Source organism: Leopardus geoffroyi, chromosome B4 (assembly GCF_018350155.1).
Source record: "Leopardus geoffroyi isolate Oge1 chromosome B4, O.geoffroyi_Oge1_pat1.0, whole genome shotgun sequence".
Taxonomy (NCBI): domain Eukaryota; kingdom Metazoa; phylum Chordata; class Mammalia; order Carnivora; family Felidae; genus Leopardus; species Leopardus geoffroyi.
The window spans coordinates 104,835,433-104,853,359 of NC_059341.1; the positions used below are offsets into that span (position 1 = coordinate 104,835,433).

General features: G+C 36.1%; 1 protein-coding gene across 1 annotated transcript in view; it reads left to right on the plus strand.

Moving 5' to 3' along the window:
* Window positions 1-17,927, plus strand: part of ACSS3 (acyl-CoA synthetase short chain family member 3) — a 157,858-nt gene that overhangs the window by 82,355 nt on the left and 57,576 nt on the right. The window contains exon 8 of the mRNA XM_045464363.1: window positions 11,407-11,558. Within this exon, the coding sequence (XP_045320319.1) occupies window positions 11,407-11,558 (152 nt within the window). The remainder of the gene's footprint in view (window positions 1-11,406; window positions 11,559-17,927) is intronic.

The window sequence follows — 17,927 nt, forward strand, 5'->3', positions numbered from 1 at the left end:
AAACCAATTCTGAGTAACTCAGACCTTATTTTTGAGGTGAAGAAAATAAACAGTGCTTTTCAGAAACTTACTTTATTAATGGAGCACTGATTCCCACAGACTTAACTCCAACAACAGATAGACAAAGACATATTTGGTACAGCAGTTTTGTCAAAGAGGAGAAATTAAACAAACATTGCTTTAATATAGGAACTTTAATGTACAAACAACTTTAGCAACCTGGTATGTGTGTGCAGGCACATGTCTCTATTGGTAAGTGATGGTTATACTCAGATATGCTTTCTGGTTTCTGTCTTCCATTTTGTATCTGTCCCCTTTTTCAAAAAGCCTATCATCTGCAGAATCAAAACCCAACATTTCTTCTCAAGGTCTAAGAAATCTGCCCGGACCCCTTTTCTCCTCATCTCTCCTTGGGTACTAATGTACAAATGTATACCTTGTACATACATTTCAATTACAATAATGCTGTGAAACCCAGCCTTCTGTAATGGCGGCAGTGTGGCTAAGCAAGAAAACTTTACTCAACAGACATCTATCTCCCCATTATAGTCCTTTATGATACTTTTTATTTCTGAAGCATCTGTTACATTGTCTGCTGTTTCTGATTTTATTTATTTTGAGTCTTCTCTCTCCCTAGTAGTCCAGCTAAAGGTTTATCGATTTTATCTTTTCCAACAACTCTTAGTTTTTATTTTTTCTATTGTTTTTTATTCTCTATTTGAAGTATTTCTACTCTAGTCTTTATTATTTCCTTGTTTCTGCTAACTTCCATCTTAGCTGTTCTTTAGATCCTTGAGATGTAAAGTTAGTTTGAGATCTTTCTCTCTCTTTTTTAATGTCAGGGTTTGTTGCTATAAACTTGCCTCCTAGTGTCACTTCTTTTGTTGCATCCCATAAGTTTTGCTATGTTGTGTTTTCATTTTCATTTGTCTCAAAATACTTTTAAAATTCTCTTTTGATTTCTCTATTGACCCAATTGCTGTTCAAGAGTGTGTTGTTTCCACATATTTGTGAATGTCACTGTTTTCTTACTATTGATTTCTAGAGTACAAAGTTTCAGTTATTTAAGAGGAATAAGTTCTGGAGATCTAATGTATAGCGACATGACTATAGTTTGAAATACAATATTGTATTTTGCTAAGAGGGTGGATTGCAAGTGTTCTCACCGCCCCCCCCCCACACACACAAGAAAGTGTATACATGTATCAAAACACCAAGTTACACATTTTAAATACATACAATTTTTATCTGTCATTATACCTCAGTAAATCTGAGGAAGATTATATAAAACTATGTGTACATAAAAATATACCAAAATATACTAAAATAGGTTTTGCCTTAAAAAAAAAAAAAAAAAGAAAGAAAGCAGCATACTATTGTTGGCTAAATTACCTAGAATGGAATGCTAGATAATGGTCTCCTTAACTTTAGCTTGGCATTAAGTCATAAACTAGTTAGTATGCTTGATCTTGATATGGCAGTTCTCATTTTTATGTAATAACTGTATCCTTGGAAGTCCTCAAGGAAGGAAAGCCTGCTCTCATTTTACATCTGTTTGCATTTCACAAACTCTACACTTCATAACAGCGAGCCATTTCAATAAACTCTTATGCATGCTCCCTAAATTAACCAGGACCAATGGCTGTCTGTTAATTCAACAATTAGCTTTGAAGATATATCCTATATTCCTCCTTCTCAGACAATAAATTAGTTAGAGGAGGTAGAGGATTTATTTAAGATTCTGAATTGTGGTATAGGTGCATGGTTACTAGACTGGAAATACGAACATCTGTGTTATTTATCTTGCTCTGCTTTTATCTACCTATATGACGTTAGGCAAATTAATTCAGCCTCTTGGGGAATCCGTTTCTTCATCATTGAAACTAGAGGATTGACACATGGTCTCCCCATTCTGCACTTCCGTGAATCTTCTCCAAATCAATTTTTTTTCTAGAATAAGTATATTATTTGGTAACATGTTTTAAATTTTAATTCTGGAATTAATTTCATTTTTTTCCCTAGAGAGTGATACTGACTCTTCAAATGTATTACTGAAGATTTCATTCTAAATTAGTGAAATTAAAAAACATTTTTTAAATGTTTATATATTTTTGAGAGAGAGACAGAGTGTGAGTGGGGTCGGGGCAGAAAGAGAGGGAGACACAGAATCTGAAGCAGGCTCCAGGCTCCAAGCTCTCAGCACAGAGCCTGATGCGGGGCTTGAACTCATGAACCATGAGATCATGACCTGGGCCGAAGTTGGATGCTTAACCGACTGAGCCACCCAGGTGCCCCCCAAAATTTTAATGTTTGAGAGGCAGCATAGCAGTTAAGACTTCCATTGTAAGATTCCTGAAACTTCCACGTATTATTTGTTTGGCCTCAGATAAGTTGCTTAACTGCTCTCAGATTCAGTTTTCTCATCTATAAATGTCAAGATTAATATTACTTTTCAAAAACATAACAGTACTTTTCTCATATATCATTAAATTGGTTAATCCACGAAAAGCCCTTAGAAAGGTTGCCGGGCTATAATAGTAGAATAAATGCCGGATATTATAAGCTACTGTCATTATCCAAACATATGAATCTATTCTTTGCCAGAATAAAATTCTACAATATAAACACCAACCGTTCATTCCCATGCAATCCAGTCATCGTAATGCTTGAATATTCAGGTGCTCCACATTTCTTCCTTCAAAGTCTATCCTCCTAACTCTGCAGCAGTCATCAGAGCACTAAACGCAGCTCCCTTTGGAGCCCATTAACTTTCTTCTAAGAGCCAGGCAGAGGAATCAGCACACAAGGATGTGTTGATGCTGCTAGTACCGATTTTGAAGAATGAGTAGCATATATGGAAAATAATCCAGCGATCTGTCCCCTCAAGGATCTGTCCTTTCAGAGTTGAACCAGGAGTGAGAGAAGAGTAGCCTTGATGCCTTTCATCTGTGAATAAACCAGTACATTTAATGGCTCACCATTATCCAAACATGTATAATCTTTCTCGTCTATTTTTTGGTGGGCTTTATCATTGCTGGTTTATAAGCTATATGTATCTTTAAAGAATTCAGAATATTCAGCTTGATAATTTCTTACTGAGTGCTCTTTTCCTGAATTCATAGGAAGAAGGAAGAGTTTAGATACTATCTATTCTTTCTTCATAGAATGATTAGTGTGAAAATGAGCTCTACACTTTCCTTTATTTGCATGGGAATCAGATAAGATAATTTATATGAAATTAGTTTGAAAGCTGCAGAGAAATATCACAATATGTGTGTGTATAGTAAAATATGACCACACACCACACATATCTTACACATAATTATTATTACTTTATATACATGGATCAAAACTTGTAGCCATTTTCCTATGTGAAATCTCATGTTTGAGAGTATTGAGGATACTACTTTAAATATTTTAAAATTATTTAACATTCGTTAGATCATCCACAGTGCACCTTCAATGCACATGTCACCTACTTCTGTACTGCACTGGGCCTATAATCTCCATGAAGACATTCTATGATGTATGTTCCACACGTGGACCTTCTGAATTCTTATCTCCTTCGAGGCTTCATTTTAAACATGTAATTGCTTGCATGTATAGAGTTACCTTCTTTTTGCAAGAATTTTGCATTTTACGTGTTAACCTGTTTTCTCTAATTTGATTATCAGTTGTTTTCAGGACAGAGATTTGCTTCCTTCAAGCACAGGGACACGTTGCTTCCTTTTATGACTAGTAGCCGTGATGTTGTTAACTAGTACCCTCAAAGGCACTCATCAGAGTCGTCCTACCCCCTTATCGAATGGAAAATTATTTCCTTCTTTCTTCTTTTTTAATCTAGTATAACAGCAATGTATTTTTATGTATGTATCGAATGAGAAAAATGATGACACAGTTATTACTCTAATTCAGGCTGTATAATTTGATCTTCTCAATTGGAAAAGATTGCAAAGCTGATGCCAGCATCTTTTAGATTTCTCACATGGCTAGTTGTTCAAAGACACTTATTCCGGAGTTTATTTTTCTCTCTGTGTGCCTGTGTTTTATGTTGGAATAAGGAAGTGCAGCTATTGTCATGACTCCATCAACAATATTTATTGGTGCTTGTTGTGAGCTCAGTATCTTCTAGGGGTTGAGAGGGAAACAGAATAAGTATCATACACACTCCTTGCTCTGAACACACTGACACTATATTAAAAAAGAAAAAAAGTAAGATTAATGTAAAGGACAGAAAGCAAACAAACCAAGACACTACCTAAGAAATTTCTTACACAGTGTAGAAGATATAAAACTTTTTTCCAGAAATTACATTGAGCCATTGCCTATGGTAAATAGTCTACATTTAATTTTTGTTCTTCTTTTGATGCAGTTTTCTGATGATAGAACTAAATAAGGATCAAAGAAATTAAATAAGTTGCCTTAGGTTACATACCTTGTAAAATGGCAGCTTGCATTCCCATCAGGCTCAAAATCTGTCTACTGGTCTCTTAAGGGAAGTTTAGGATTAAAGTAGATAGGGAAAGCTTTGTGGATGAAACACTGCCAGTAATAATAATAGCTACTGTTGATCGGGTGTTGCCTGATAAGAACTCTACTAAGCGCTTTATGTACATAGCCTTAACTATTTCTATCCACACATCCATAGGATAAATATTTTGAGTCCCTATTTACAGCTCTAGAAACCAAGGATCAGAGACATTAAATAATTTTACCAGTGGCACATGAGTGACAGAATTGGGATTTGAAACAGGGTTCTCTGGCTCCAAAAACAGTGCCCTCTGGCCATAATTTAGAGATGAACAATTGGGAAATTACTGAATAATACCAGCTAGTGACCAGAACCGGGGTATCAGTGATCTTTAAAGGCAAAGGCAGGATATTAGGGTGTCAGGTGGATGTTGTAAGATTGAGCTCAATAAGTTGAAAATAACTCTGATGTTTTCAGCTAAGATAGCCAATGTGATGGTGATTGCTAACCGAGCTGCCATAGTAGGAGTTACAGCTATTGTGGAGCAGGAAAGAGTATTTTTAGTTTTGGTAATGTTGATTTTAAACCTACGACGCAGACATTTGTATGATATTGGGAAACTCAGAAAAATTTTCAGAATTAGAGACATAGAAGAGTTAATAATTCAAGTTCCTAAGGTGATTAAAATACTCAGAGGTAAAGATTAAGAAAGGGAAGCTATATAAACTGAGAATGAAAAATTAGGCAGTGGGAGGACCAGAAAACTGGTATCCTGAGGTGGAAGGGAGGTTTTCCAGAAGGTGGATCATCAGTGCCAACTGCTTCAGAAAAAGGTCTGCTAGGACAATAGATGAAGAGAGTTTTTGGAATTAGGGTTTTATTAGTCACCCTTATGACAGCACTTCTGTAGGAAGGTTTGTATGTTTGTTTTGTTTTTAAACATGGGGGCAATGTGAGAATGTTTGAAGGTTATCTTAGGTAAATTATTGGATGGTATGGAGTAGCTGGGGTTTGTACGACCTCAGGTTGAACTGCATTGTATGTACGGAATAGCCACACTTCCCTTCCTGGGCAGAAATCTGTTAGCGTAATAAAAGCAAGAAGCCATTTAATTTCTCTGCTTATAGCAAAGTCTAACTACTCACTATGAGTAAAGAAAACCTTAATTTGTCCCTCTTCTACAGATAGTAGTGATCGCTCATCAGCATGGAGGAATTCAGAGGCGAAAGCAGTCCTGTTAGAAGCCATGAGCTACCAGCTATCCTAGTGATAAATGCTCTTAGTGACTGCTGAGAGTGGTAAATATGTCAGAGTCCCTAATTAGCTCAGCACTGGGTCTGCAGAATTACCAATTCCAGTGCTCTGCTTCATTTACTTGGCATTAATACTTTCAGAAGTAAGCATCTTTTTAGTGGGACAGATGGACTCTTATGACTGGGGTGGAAGCAATGGCTTATTCATTGGAGGGTAGCCTCATCACAAGGTCCCAGATGGTTAACTCTCTCAGAGATGTGGGAGAAGGCAGGAGAACCAGAGGGTAGATCTATTTTTTTTACTTTCAGCTTTATTGAGGTATAATGAACAAAATTGTAGGATATTTAAAGTATATATCATGGCATCTTCAATTTCTCTCATCTGTTTTATGGTTTCCAGTTTTATGGTTTTAGGCTTTTATGCTTTTATGGTTTTGGTGCCATTGTAAATGGAATTGTTTTCTTTGTTTCTCTTTCTGCTACTTTGTTATTAGTGTATAGAAATGCCATCTATTTCTAGTTATTACTTATGTATCCTACAACTTTACTGAATTCATTTATTACTACTAGTAGTTTTTCGGTGGAGTGTGTATAAGTATGGATAGTATCATGTCATCTGCAAATAGTAACAGTATAACTCCTCCTTACCAATATGGATGCCAAGCTGTTCCTCAGAGCTAGACAGAAAAGCTTTGAAGAGATTCTTGTGTTGGGGAGGCTCTCATAGGCCTAGAAACCTTTTGGTTATGGACTCCTTTTCAGGATCTGATCATATTGACTAATCTCCCTAGGAAAACAAACATATACACATTAAAAAAAATCAGAACAGTCATAAACTTCCCTGAAGTCTGGTCAGAAACCCTTCATCTAAAACATTAAGACATAATCATTTCAAGCAGTAATACAACAAAACAAAACCCTCAAACTAAAACTTAGCTTTCAGAAGTATCTGGGCAACACAGGAGCTGCTTGCCTGGGGCTATTCTTTCCATCTTTGGAAAAAGGATAAGTGTATTCAGGGTGTGACAGCCTATAAATCTTAATATGTATGTACAATCTGGAATCTAGTTTATAGAACAAGACAAAGGATGAAGCAATTCTCCCCAATAACAGGGGGAAAAAATCCAGCAAAGGCTAATCTTAAATTCTAGGCTCATCCCCTAAGGTAACCAGACAGGTGGGTACTGGATAATGTCCTAGCCTCAGGTAATGCCTCATATATAAGGACTATGCATTGGTTCTCAACCCTGGCTGTAGATTAGAATTACTTAGGGGACAAGTGAAACAACAATGCTAGACCCAAATTAAGGCCAATTAGATCAGAACCTCTGGGAGTGGGGAACAGACGCTGGTACCTTTCAAAGCATCCCAAGCAATTCTCATGTACATTTAGGGTTGACAATCAGTGGATTAGAGTAAAATTAGCCGGTGATATGGATAAGATAAAGGAGAGCTAGGCGGCAGCATATCCCTACAGGTGAGGCCCATGGAATTATGGGAAATCTCTAGCAAACAATCAGCCAAGTCAGTTGATATAAATTCTTAGTTATCAGATTGTATTTATAAGTAAGTTTTTACTCCTTAAAAAGGAATCTGCTATAGTAACACAAAATCATAGATCTGAAGGTTTTAAGGCATAGTGCAGTTATCCCGTATGGCTTTAAAACAGCGGTAATGTTTTCAAAATTAGAACAAGATAATGTGAGCTATTGAGAGAGGGACTTTGGGGAAGAAAAAGCCATTTTTTAAAAGCTTGTACACTCATTTGGTTCATATTTCAAAACCTACAAAAGGGTAAAGAGTGCAAATCTCACTGTCCCCCGTTCCCAGCTGTTCAATTTCTCTGATTTGGAAGCAGTCTTATGTGTATAATAGTTTGTTATTGTATAAGCAATGCCCCCTCCTTCATTTTCATACAGATGGCATTGCAGAAATGATATGTGCACTATTCTGCATTTTACCTTTCTTTCACTAAATATTATATCCTGGAGAACTGCTTATGTTTTAATAAGTCTCAAGTTTAGATGTTGCATGCCCAAACTTTCATCTCTTGGTAAAGGCACAAGGCATATAGTAGGAATTCAACACATGCTATTGCCAGTTTCATCACGCTTCCAAAATAAACAAGCCAACACTGCTGCACCTGTCTGCTGAAATTAAATTCAGGACTCTTCTAAAAGGGATGTCGCTGTCTTCGCCTTAGAACCGCAGTGCAAACATGCCTTTGGTGATATTCTCAGAAGCGGCGTTCAAAAAGGTACCAGGTGTGTTTCTAATCCAGCCACAAAAGGAGGCAAAGACTACAGTTGACTCAAAAATGTGTATGTCAAAGTCTGAGAAACTGCACGTAGCCCTGACACCAAGCCTTGGATAAACCGAAATCATAGAATTAATAAAACAAATATTATTTTGCTCAAAGATCTAGGTCTAGTGTTTAAGCTCATCTTCGTTTTGTTAAGTTGCTGTCTTTCACTACTTTCCTGTGCTGAAACTTAACCTCAGTAGGGATTATGTGAAAAGTTGAGATATTACCTGGTTTTCTAGTTCAGGGTCTATCATTTATGGTTCCTTAAAACTAACACAATGAATCATAAGTGGTAGAAATTTGTACGTGAAGCTTAATCTTAAGGTATTTATCTGCTTGGATTCTATGCTTTGTACCATCACTAACCGCATTATAAATATTAGCAGTTAGTGTTTTATAAATCTCTGATGTTAAAAATTCACGATTATAATAGCTGAAAGCTTAGAATCTCTGCTTCGCCGTCATAGGGATCGCTTTCTGCTTTCGTGTTCTGGGTGGCAATAAACACTTTACCCCTTAGTTTGGGGGAAGGAAATAAAAGCAAAGGGTAAATTACATCAGTGGATTTGAGTTTTGAAGAGTTTTTAAGTTATTGTTACCTTTTAGCTGCATTACTGTTTTTGGTGTATATGTTGTTTGTTAAAAATCTCCATAATCATAGGATCTTCCTACTTTTCAATTGTTTGGGCTGTTGCTTCTCGCTGAATATGCAAGTTCTGGAATCAGGGTCCTTTTCCCTAGGTAACTCAGAGTGCTTAGCATGTTATTGGTTAAATTTACAAAGTACTATAAAGGGATTATATTGCCTGTGTGTGCATGCACGTGTGTGTATTTACACAAGCTTGTGTATGTGCAGGAGGCCAGGGGAGAAGAGTTTTCCATAAAACCACTAAGCTATTGAGTCACTTAATTCTAAAATAGTAAAACATATCATAGCATTGAATGATCCTGTGAGAATAGAAAATAAAATGGAAAAATCTGAACCTTTCTGAGCTCAGCTAACTTACAAAGGAATATGGTGAGATTTTATATATCACTTCCTTTAGTATTTTAATAGTATTGCTACGTTATCATGATTTTTATTCTCAATAAATAGAATACTGATGGAAATTTATTTGGTGCAGGTCAGAATTGCAGCAGCAATTATATTATTTATAAAAATATGGTACAGTTTTTAACTAATATTTCTAATGTTTAAGCTATCATTATCATTAGACATAATTAATTGAAGGCATTGTAAAATACGTGAAAGTCATTATGGTATAGTATTTTGTTATGACACTAATATCACCCTTTTGTGGGTATATTGTCTTTGTCCCATGACACTGGAATTGTAATGAAATTCAACTTCAATTGGCTATAAAAAACTTTCTTCAGTAGAGGTCAAACTACTGTAAAATATTATCTCAATGCTTTTATCGAGGAAATATTGGAAAAGTGATTTATTCTTATTTAGTGGGCAGGAAAGTGGCAACATCGATAGGGAAAGACAATTGCACATGATCAGTTAATAAATACTTTTTATGTGGATGAGATCAGATTTCCAAAGTCACAATCTAGTACACCAGGGACTGATCAGTGCTTAAGACAGATCGAAAAAGTAAAAGTCAAATGTTTACCTCACTTGCTTCAAAAGAATAACTTTGCTGATTCATTTTAGACTGATGTGCTCAAGGCTTCAAAATGTGTGAGTCAAGTTATGTACATGAGTTGCCAAATTGTATCTGGCAGCTTTCCATACTGTATCAACCTCATGACCTGTATGAGGTGGTAATGGAATAAACTGAAATCAAAAGTTTGGGATAGTTGTGATAATAAAAGTGAATTTCTAGTTACAATAAATACTGTCTTTGGTATTAAAAGAGCAAGAGAAAAAGCAACAGAATATAAGAAAGGGGTTATATTTTTCAAAAAGAAAATTACATTTAAAGAATATTAAGGGTAACCATTAAAAAGAGGAAAGTACAAACTAAATAACGCCCTATCAAAGATCCAGTCAGAAGTAGATACTGAATCTAAATTACTAGACAGCTATGATTGGCCTCTTATTATCATCCACTCATTTATTCTGTGTTTGAGGAGAGCGCTAAGTTTGCTATTAGCAACTTCTTTCCTCTTTTTACCTCAGCAGTGTTTCCCAAGTGTGTTCTCTAGAATATAAGATCTATGAGATGTTCATATAGGGGATGTAGGCAGAGAAGTTTAGGAAATATTACATATAGTAACTCTCTTTAGGGAATTCCTGATGTTCTTTAACATCTAATTGTCCAAGAAATGGTCCAAAATAAGAAACCTGCTTTCCTTTTTTTATCCCAACCCCTTCTAAAAGGATTTGATTGTGAAATATTACATATAGTAATTCCTCTTTTGGGAATTCTTGATTTCCTTTAAAACTTTTAAATCTTCAAGTAATGGTCCAAAGTAAGAAACCTATTTTCTTTTTCTTACCCAATCCCTCCCAAAATGATTTGATTGTGAAATATATATTACATACCTATAATACATATTTTTTCATATAACATACATTAACATTCCAGGCACCTTGCCTTAGAATCAGAGGAAAAAGTAGCAGTGATGAGAATGGATTGAGGAATGAGGGGATATGGCTGGGCCAACATAGATTTTATGTAACAGAATTTTTGCAGAATCACTGATTTATGCTATGCTCATTTTGCACTTTGCGGAAACATCAGTAATAAAAATGCTTTGTGTCCCTTTGATTACGTATTGTATAAAAATTGTTAGATTTTTATTCACAGAGTTTTCACTGCATATGTGAAATGTCATTTTGAAGGTATGGAAAGCATACATCTGGAGATATCTTACTGAATTTTTAAGTCATAGAAGTTGCTTTCCTTGGAGTGAGGCATTTAATTGTAAAGGTTATTATGCAGAAATTACTGTGATTCCATATTTTTCTCTGTTCTCAAAAATTTAGAGAATTGTTATTGTCACTTTTAGAAGTGATTATGGAAAAAAAAGTGTCAAAGTTAGAAATTCGTAGCAATCATATTTCTCCTTTAGTCCTACCACACAAAACAATGTCTTGAATTTCTTGGAAAACAGAAGTCTGTTTTATGTTATTAATTTGAATGTGATATATACACCCTATCCTTTATCGTTCAAAACTTGAGAAAGGAAAACAGTGCAATTTGAAAGCTTTTAGGATGATGTAAGGGAGCAAATGGCCCCTCTGAAGCCTGGGCGTGCGTTTGTTTTTTTTATGTATTTATTGTAGAGTATGGGGACATTTTAAAACTCAGATCTGTCGAGAACCCCATTTTATTAACATTGCTGTGTTAAGTGTATAAGCATTGAACTGTCAGTGAAGTAGGAGACATTTTACCCGGTGACATTTTAAATGAATCTCATCGCAGGGAAAGCCTGTGGGAACACCAGATGCTGGCGCTTATTTCCGTGTGCTCGCGGAGCATGGAGTAGCTGCCTTGTTTACAGCGCCGACTGCAATTAGAGCCATCCGTCAACAGGACCCTGGGGCAGCCTTGGGGAAGCGGTACTCTCTGACAAGGTGAACTTGGGATGCACGGGGCAAATTACATTAAAAACTGCCATCAGAATGAATAACTGAACATTATACATTTTTTTGGCACTGCGATACCTCGATGGAAAGAGCCAAAAGATTCTGCATGTTATTAAGAATGACTGTTCTAAACATAGCTTTGAATTAGTTAGAATTTTAACTATACCCGGGAATATTTTTAATACCGTATTGTGTTTATTTCAGTTCAGATCTTACCGAAATATTTCTCTTTTTTTAAACTGTTTTTCTTGTATTTCCCTTAAAGTAAAATGCAGACCATGACTTAACATGCATTTGTACATGTATAATAGCATCTAACGATCCTTTGAAAATAGAATAATAGTGTAAATATTATTCGATTTCATATGTACAGATAAAACGCGAAAATTATAGTCCAAATTACTGTTGTTGAAAGAGTGAAGGAAATTATTTTTCTGTTGTTTTATAATAGTATGCTCTGAATAGTTTAAATATTTTTTGTTGGTTTATTGACATCCATTTTAGTTTAATGATATGTATATTCAAAGATAATTATAGCAATTTGTATCTGCAAGGCAGTTTCCAACATCAATTCTTATTGAACCTCTTTGAAATTGGTCACTGCTATCATAAACTAAAAGAAGGATTTTGTAATTTCTTCAAGCCAGAAAAAACGGGTTTGAATGATTGTTTCGAAATTTTTAAGTTAAGCACCAAATGTTATGAATTGTATGTTGTTATAACCCAAAGAAGGAGTTAAAATAGATATCATACACTGCAGGTGTAAGGAAGAAGCTCTCAGTTTGGGCAGTCAGTGACTTTGTTTTTCATTTTTTTTTTTCAACATTTATTTATTTTTGGGACAGAGAGAGACAGAGCATGAACAGGGGAGGGTCAGAGAGAGAGGGAGACACAGAATCGGAAACAGGCTCCAGGCTCTGAGCCATCAGCCCAGAGCCTGACGCGGGGCTCGAACTCACGGACCTCGAGATCGTGACCTGGCTGAAGTCGGACGCTTAACCGACTGCGCCACCCAGGCGCCCCAATGACTTTGTTTTTCATTCTTGTCCTATTTTTTTTTTATTTTATGAAAACTCAGGTCTGGATTTACATAAAATTGCACCTGTAATCTAAACAATATACTCATTAAAATAAAAGTGTTCATAAAATGAACCTTCCATTGTAATATTTCCACTCACCCTCTATTTGTTCCTTCATTTACTACATTTCAATTTTGTTTCCTCCATTGCAGCCAAAAGGATAGAAAAGTAGATTTTGGTATTAACGTCACAGGCTGTGTATAGTCTCTATGTCTTAGACAGTTTCAGGGAGTTTTGAAGAAACAGTGATTGTGGTATCTTGCACTGTGTCTTTACTAACAAATGCATTCTGATTGCAGGGGGTGAAGTTGTGTATCCTGGAAGCTAAGGTCTCTCATTTGCTAAACCATCTTCTTTTCGCATTTGTACATGAGTTTTGAAGGTTATCCATTACTGTGAAGGCGGGAACCTTTTCCAATTTTCCTGATATATACAATATCGAACAGCACCAAATGCCTTTTTTCAAACTAATACTAATATGGCATATGAGATCTTAGTGTAAGGAAAATTGCAATAAGTCCCCCCTGATGATGCCCTTCTGTCTTTAGGCACCTATGTTATTCGGGATGGTGTGCACGTAGGTTTTAATAGATGTTTAATGATGCAGACTGTGAAAACACCCTCAATTATTCAAATTACTATTAATAAATTCAAACATTTACTGATTACCAACTACGTGCCAGGTATAAGCAGTTTAAGTTTCTCTCATTCAGTCACCACAATAAGGAAGAATTGTAATTATCCTCATTTTACGAATGAGTAATATTAGGACCAGAAAGTTTAAGAAACCTTTAGAAAGAAATTAACTCAGGCAATCTGACAAGGGCCCACATTCTTTTTTTTTTTTTTTTTTTTTTAATGTTTACTTTTGAGAGCAAGAGAGAGAATGAGCAGGGGAGGGGCAGAGAGAGAGAGGGAGACACAAAATCTGAAGCAGGCTCCAGGCTCTGAGCTGTCAGCACAGAGCCCGACATGGGGCTCGAACCCACAAACTGTGAGATCATGTTCTGAGCTGAAGTCGGACGCCTCACCGACGGAGCCACCCAGGTCCCCCGAGTCAATTCAGATAATGCCTTCACTGAACTTTAATGGATCCTCCCTTGTGAACTAAAGAACTGGTAGAAACAGAAGGGACGTCAAAAATCTAACTCTCTGATTTTAAAAACAGGGAAACCGAAGTCCAAAAAAGTTAAGTTTGGGTTAGAGACAGAATAAAGACCAGGACTCAAGTCTTTTCACACAACTGTATCTTTGATTTTTTTATTTATGTTTAAGACTTTTCATACTTATTTACTGCACTGACACTCACTAGGTATTATGACTGCAGGCTCGTGATATATCTGCAGAACTTAGCCTCTCTCTTCTCTTACAGGACATTCCAAATGATGCAATTGTATTTTTAAAATGTATCACAAATCTCATTAAATATTGTTTTAAAGTAAATTTGGGGGAGGGGGCTAGGTGGCTCAGTTGGTTAAGCTTCTGACTTCGGCTCAGGTCATTGTCTCTAGGTTTGTGAGTTTGAGCCCCACACTGGGCTGTTTGCGGTCAGCACAGAGCCTACTTTGGATCCTCTGTCCTCCTGTCTCTGCCCCTCCCCTGCTCACACACACACACTCTCTCTCTCTCAAAAATAAATGAACATTTTTTTTAAAAACAAGTAAATTTGGAGGGGTGCCTGGGTGGCTGGGGTTGGTTGAGTGTCTGATTGATATCAGCTCAGGTCATGATCTAACAGTTTGTGGCCTCAAGCCCCACATCAGCCTCAGTGGAGCCTGCTTGGGATTCTCTCTCTGTCTCTCTGTCTCTCTCTCTCTTTCTCTCTTGCTTGCTCACCTTCTGCCCCTCCCCCTCTCTAAATAAATAAATAAATATTTAAAAAATCAACACATAAAATAAATGTGGAGATCTGCCAGAAATTTTTACTCCCAAAGCAAATTTCAAAAGATGTTCTGAAACAGGGTACTAAGCAGAACTATAAATTCATTTTATCATAGACAAGTAGAAGTCAGAAAAACAGATTAGAAATCATCTAGGATAGTTACCTCATTTCGCAATTGAGAAAACTTTGTCACAAAGAGGTGAAGGTGAAATAATGTTCCCAGAATTGCAAAGCTCCCTGCAGCAAAGCTGTGACTAGGCAGTGCAGTGTCATATAGTTAAGATTCTTACTCTGGAGTTAGACTCACTGAGCTTAAGTCTACCATGTACTGGTTGTATGACCTCAACAATGTTACATAGCGTCTCTGTTCTTTTGTTGTTGACTTGTTTTCTTTTTGCCCTCCTTCCCTTCTCTCCTCCTCTCTTCTCCCTCCCTTCTCCCCCCGCTCCTCCTTCCAGAATATAAATATAGTAATAGCACAAGAATATAATAAAATAAAAGCTATATGATCCACGCAAAGCACTTGGAACAATTCTTAACGTAGACTGTCATAGCTATTATTATTGTCTGCTTTCTAATTTACTGCTCTTTTTCATCATGTCATGTTGATTTATTTTCCCATGTTTTCCTCCTAGTTCAATCTTAATAAAGTTAGAAAAAATTCAGTTCTGGTACTTCCATTCAAGGTATCACAGTACCTCATGCTCCGATGCAGCCCTTTTTCCCCCCAATTGCACTGTAATGAGAGATAATACAAAAAAGAAAAAGCAGAGCATCAGAGATGAGCTCAAAATTAAAGTAAACATATCTGCGGATCAGAAATGGAACAGATATGCAAAGTAGTAAGCATGGCTGAAGCCAGAGGCTTGCTAGGTGTAAGAGCAGGCATTGACAGCATAGTAGAAACTCGGTATTCTGGAGCTTTGATTGTGGAGTCAGAGCCAGCTCAGTGCTTGAACTTGCAGTGCAGTGTTACCCTTCACTCATGAAAGGAGATTGATAATGATGGTTAGAGGTTGTTTTCTGGAACTAGGACTTATAGTGAGCTTTGGTACAGAGGTCTGAATGAAACAGAGAATAGCCCAGCAGCTGTAGACTGAACTAAACTGCCTACCTGCTGTCCTAGAATTGGATCTATGATATCCTGAGTATCACTGTGTATTAAGAATTCTGGACCATCATTGTGGCATCGGATCGCTGGGGGATAGCTACATCACCCACCAACTTACTGAACAGAGAAGGTGAACATAGGAGAGGGAGCAAGAGATAAAAATAACAACAAAGAATCTCTTTTTCTTCTACTTAAGATACGAGTATAGAAGCAGGGATCAACAAACAAGACTAATAAAATTGAATAACGGATCACATTGCTATGGAAACCTGATTTATAGAGGACGTGGTTTAACAAACGAGTGGAAGAAGGATAGACCCTTACATAAATTGGTGCTGGAACAGCTGGCTGTATATGTAGAAAAAAATGAGTTCCCTACCATATACGATACACAAAAATACATTTCAGCTGGATTCAAGGCTCTAAAATTGTAAAGCAAAGACTTAATACTTTCAGAAGAAAATGGAAAAATCTTTTAATATATTTTTAGTAGGGAATGACCTTTTAAAGTGTAAACCACAAATCATTAAGGAAAATATTGATGAAATTTACTACATTAAAATGAAAAATCGCCCACTAAAAGAATAAACAAAGTTAAATGATGAATGATTCACTCAGAGAAGATATTTGCAGCATGTGTAACCATTAAGCAATTAGTGTAGAGGATATAAAGAGCTTCTACAAATCAATAAGAAAACACACCATCCAATAGACGAATGGGCAAAGGATATGGAGTCAGTTCATGGAGAAGACAAGAGTAGTCCAAAACATTAAAAGATCTTTAATCTCACTAAGAAACAGAGAAATGGCATTTTATTCCCATCACATAGACAAAAGTTAAAATACCTAACAATGATACTTGCTTGCAAGGATATAAAGCAGCAGAACTGTTTTTACACTACTATGGAGAGAATAAAGTGGAAATATCTAGTAATAGATATTTATGCACTCAAGATGTCCCATGATCAAGCTTTATTAATATGGAGGGATGAGAATGAGAAACTCTCAGCAATGTGAACAATAAACCATGCATTTGAAGGTTTCTAGAAGGTTTGTTTCAAAACAAAACAAAGTATAAGTAAGTACATATGTAGTAAAAACATAGTAGAAAATTGATTATGTATTATGGTGTATTAATTCAACAGGATATTCAGAAGTGGAAATTGACCAGAACTTCAATATTAGCATGGATAAATCTCAAACGCATAATGCTGAGTTTAAAAAGCAAGTGAAAACTGATTATTTTTCTCTTACACATAGCAAGAGAAATTTGAAAAATTATGAAAAACCATATTGTCTTGTTTAGGGATACACAATAGGCAAAAAAAAAAAAAAATTAATGCAGGAAATGAAAACCTCTGAGTAATGCTAGTTACTGTGACCAGGTGGCTAGTGGGATGGTGAAGAGAACTAAGAGTTAAGTAGGGTTTGGGGAGAATTCAATAAAATCAATACTATTTTATTTTCTAAGTGAAATAAATATGGCAGAATGATAAAACTGAGAATTATCCCATAACTGGGCAGTATGTACGTAATAAGTCCATTATATTATCATCTACTCTTGTCCTGTTTCTCAAGGAAGTTAAAAAATCTCATAACGAAAAATTCTTCCCATTTTCTTTATGTGCTCATTTGACATGAAATCTCTGAACCACTTTGGTAAATCGAGGATGTCATACTATAGGTGTGCCTTCATAGTAGGAGAGGTGGGCGAGGGTATGTATGTGTACATGCTTTGCACCTCTCTTCATTTGGTCTAACAGAGCTGGCAGCGCCTAAGCAAATAACTTTCCTACTTCAGTGACAACGACTATTAAAATTTAAACAAATGAGAAAATCATTTTGAGAACATCTCATTTGAGATTTGAGAAAATCTCATTTGAGAACAAATGAGAAAATCATTGATGAGTTATCAATCCTTTTTTAAAAGCTTTCAGAGATCTCCTACATTTGACTCACTGCTCCAAATATGTGGTCTTCTGAATCTCAGAATGACAGTGACCATATGTTGCCTGTCTTTGGGTTGGTGGTGGATTGCTGATGAGCCATCCAAATATCCAGCTTGCATTGTTGAATCTTTTAAAAAACTTAGTTGCCAGTTATCACCATGGTAGTTGAATCAGAAAGTAAATAATTTAAAGCCATTATGTGAAGAAGTAAAAATTTATTTATTTATGTATTTATGTATTTATGTATTTGTTTGTTTATTATTTTAGAGAGAGAGTGTGTGTGAGTGGGGAAGAAGGGCAGACACAGAGAGAGAGAGAGAGAGAGAGAGAGAGAGA